This window comes from Notothenia coriiceps, unplaced genomic scaffold (genome assembly GCF_000735185.1).
Source record: "Notothenia coriiceps isolate Sejong01 unplaced genomic scaffold, NC01 NC01_scaffold00003305, whole genome shotgun sequence".
NCBI classification, from domain to species: domain Eukaryota; kingdom Metazoa; phylum Chordata; class Actinopteri; order Perciformes; family Nototheniidae; genus Notothenia; species Notothenia coriiceps.
In genome coordinates, this window is record NW_011336006.1 from 202,003 (window position 1) to 205,232 (window position 3,230).

The window sequence follows — 3,230 nt, forward strand, 5'->3', positions numbered from 1 at the left end:
CACGTTACGCTCGTGTTGTGTTCAAGGAACCTGTCCTTGGCCAGGAAAAACAGGCACTCGCTCGTTTAATTATTTTGCGATCTAGATTTCTTCTTCTTTTTTGAAGTGAGAAGTTGTCCGTCCGTCCGTCCGTCCGTCCGACTGACTGACTGACTGACTGACTGACGTACGGACTCCCCCCCCCAAACGAAGACGAAAACTCTTCGGTTCTCCACGAACTACACAAGTCACCCAAATCGGCGTTAAAAAACCGGGAGGCGCCGAAAAGCGACTAATTTGCATCACTGCAGATAGGTCACAATTATAAAAAAACAACTTAAACTGCCGTGTCATTGTCTGCAGTATACTCTACTTTACAAACAAAGGATTCAGCCAAGCATGCAGTCGTGCTTTGTTTAGGACTCATTATTCATACAGATTTATTTTGGAATGCAGTAAACCCTGGAGAAATATAAAGGAATAAGTGATTTATTAAAAGGGTGAGCCACTGCCTGTCATATGCACTGTAGGGAGGATAAGGCATAAAATGAACTATGTACGGTAATATGTTCCTTGTCACACAATTGGTTTATCTCTTCCAGCAAACCATCACAGCACACTGTTACAAAAAGCTGACTAAATTTAGCCGTACATCACAGGGTGCTCAGGGATTTCACAAGCACACTTTAAATACTGAGAGCGAAGCAGCCGGCAGTGACTCAAGCTCACTACCTCACATCCTTTTCTTATTGCCACGCCTGGCCATAGGGCATTTTAGTGTGTGCGTGTGGGTGTGCGCTTAGCTAAGGGAGGTGTGTGTTTAGATCAGCTGATTTATATGACCTAAAAATACTTTTGACTCCTGTAATAGTAGTTAAGTAATCCATCACACGTGGGGAGAAAAATATCTTTAAAAAACAACAATGAACTAACTATTTTGAAACTTCATTGATTGTTTAGGTTCTTTTTCAGAACAAAAGGCTAGACTCTGAATCCAGCTTCTTAAATGGCAGGACTTGCTGCTTTTTTCCATTTTATGTGAAACTAAAATATATGTTTGTGAGACAAAACTAGCAATTTCCAGTCGTAGTTTCAATTGTTATGTTCATACCACCCATATCCAAGTGCGTATTTCTTGACGTAGTGTGCATGAGTTACAGAGGAAAAACTATATAATTCACTTGAAAATAGGCAAAGAAAGGAAATAAATTGTCTGTCAGAATATTGGCTTCTCTTATTTCCATCCCCAGAAATGACTGTGACCATCCATAGTATTAAAATGAGCCTGTACATTTCACTTAAAGTTAAAAGTATACACAGATATACACATATACATATCTGGTGACACTACACAGTCACCCACACACACCTACTCGAGCCCAGTGATGTACAAAGTTTGATTTCATGATAACAAGACAAGCAAATAAAGAGTGAGCCTGTAGCAACAATGATAGCAAGTGTATCCCCCCATTTACACAGATGCTACCCTTTGCTTCCACTGAGATCAAGTGAAGGAGGCCTTTAAACAATTACATTAGAACAATTGGTATCTGATGGCTGCTGGGTTTGTCAGAAACTGCCATCTTTGATCTCCCTCACGGAAGCACTGAACCATTTCCTCAGGATGGAGGTGGAGATAGCAGATGAGAGGGAAGGCTGCCCTCTTCAGGCTGACTTCTCTCAATACTCTGCATTTTCATGCCACTTGTAAAGAGTTTTTATTGTAATAGAGCTTATCATTATGTTTCACTGGACTCAAATGTAGTTCTTTATCTAAGTTGGGCTGGTTTTTGTAATGGTGTAGATGAGAAAAGTATTACCTTTCCGGCTAAAAAAGACAAATCCTCTGCTCCGACTATGTGAAGATCCTCTGTTGACAGATCATTCTGAGGGATTCAAAATATAGAAAATCAACAAGTTAGTTAAATGAACGTTGGATATCCTATTTAAAAACAAATAATCAGTGTCAGGTACAACAGATTTTTTTACGAGCATATATTATTCATCAGTTTTTCTTAAGATTCATGGATACAAATCAGAATCAGTTTTATTACCAAGTAGGTTTACACACATGAGGAATTTGCTTTGGTATAAGTGGTGCACAGAGACACCGAAAGAAGAATACGCTATCTTAGCTTGAATTATTTGACCAATGTAAGGTGTACTTGTATGTTATCTCACACGGGCAAATGCATATCACCTGTATAATTTCAAAATCTATGGTATTTTTCTGCTTTGCTTGTGATGCTGTAGCTACATGAGGCACATTTAAAGCAAAGTTACACAAAGGTACCAGTGTCATAATGTATTAAATATAACACACATCTTCTGACTATGTCATGGGACATATTCATTCAGCTTTCACACGTCCCTTAGCGTCAGAGTGTTGTTTGTGTCACTTTGAGCAGGAGCTCACCAGGTAGCTCTTGAGTCGGATGAAGTGGACCCTCATGGGGAGGGTGCGGTTGGAGTTGCAGCTGAGGGCCTTGATCTTGTCCACCAGGTCGACACAGAACTGGTAGCCTCCTTTCAGCACACACAGCACCACGATGTCATGGTCCCCCAGGTCATCCATGATGTTTCGAGCCAGACGTTCTGTCCTGTAAACAACGTGACACTCTAGCAAGCCATTTAATCTGTCTGGGACATTATCCAGCAGGCTGTCAATAAGGTGTCTTTGGTAGGTTTGGGTTTAAGGACTTGTTGCTTTGACAGCAGTTTAGATATAATTATATCAGAAATCCAGACTTGTCTCAATCGTCAACATCAGGCACGTGCACACAAAGTGGGCTTGAGCCCCTGCCCTTTTTCTTCCACCAGAGAAAGTGCCCTTTTCCCCCCCCCCCTTTTTTTTATTAATAAATGAATATATATCTACTGCTGTTTGCGCACAGTTTCCCTTTCCAAAAATATATTGATTGAATACAAAATAAAAACATCAGGTCGGGAGATAAGACTGTGAAATTCCGATGCTCTCTCTACAAGGCCGGATTAACCATATGGGCAACATGGGCAAGTGCCCAGGGGCCCTTGAGCAAAGAGGGCCCTCAGTGACAAGTTAAAAAAAACAAAAAACACCCTTGAGCAACCACACAATTTCACTACATATTTTACATTTGTAACTCTCAATGTTTGTGACTAATATAACTCCTTGTGTACTTGTACAGCCAGCCAGTCATATTTTGGCATTAAGTGGGGTGCTGCTCTGAGGTTTTGAGTGATATTACCTAGGTCTTCTTGAGTCATACACT

At 40.7% G+C, this 3,230-nt stretch overlaps 1 protein-coding gene across 1 annotated transcript in view; it reads right to left on the reverse strand.

Annotated features, from left to right (window-relative positions):
- The window catches only part of prtfdc1b (phosphoribosyl transferase domain containing 1b), a 10,808-nt gene that overhangs the window by 5,371 nt on the left and 2,207 nt on the right, over positions 1-3,230 (reverse strand). Inside the window, exons 3-4 of the mRNA XM_010766329.1 lie at positions 2,396-2,579; positions 1,800-1,865 (exon numbers count right to left, since the gene is read on the reverse strand). Coding sequence (XP_010764631.1) covers positions 1,800-1,865; positions 2,396-2,579 — 250 coding nt within the window. The remainder of the gene's footprint in view (positions 1-1,799; positions 1,866-2,395; positions 2,580-3,230) is intronic.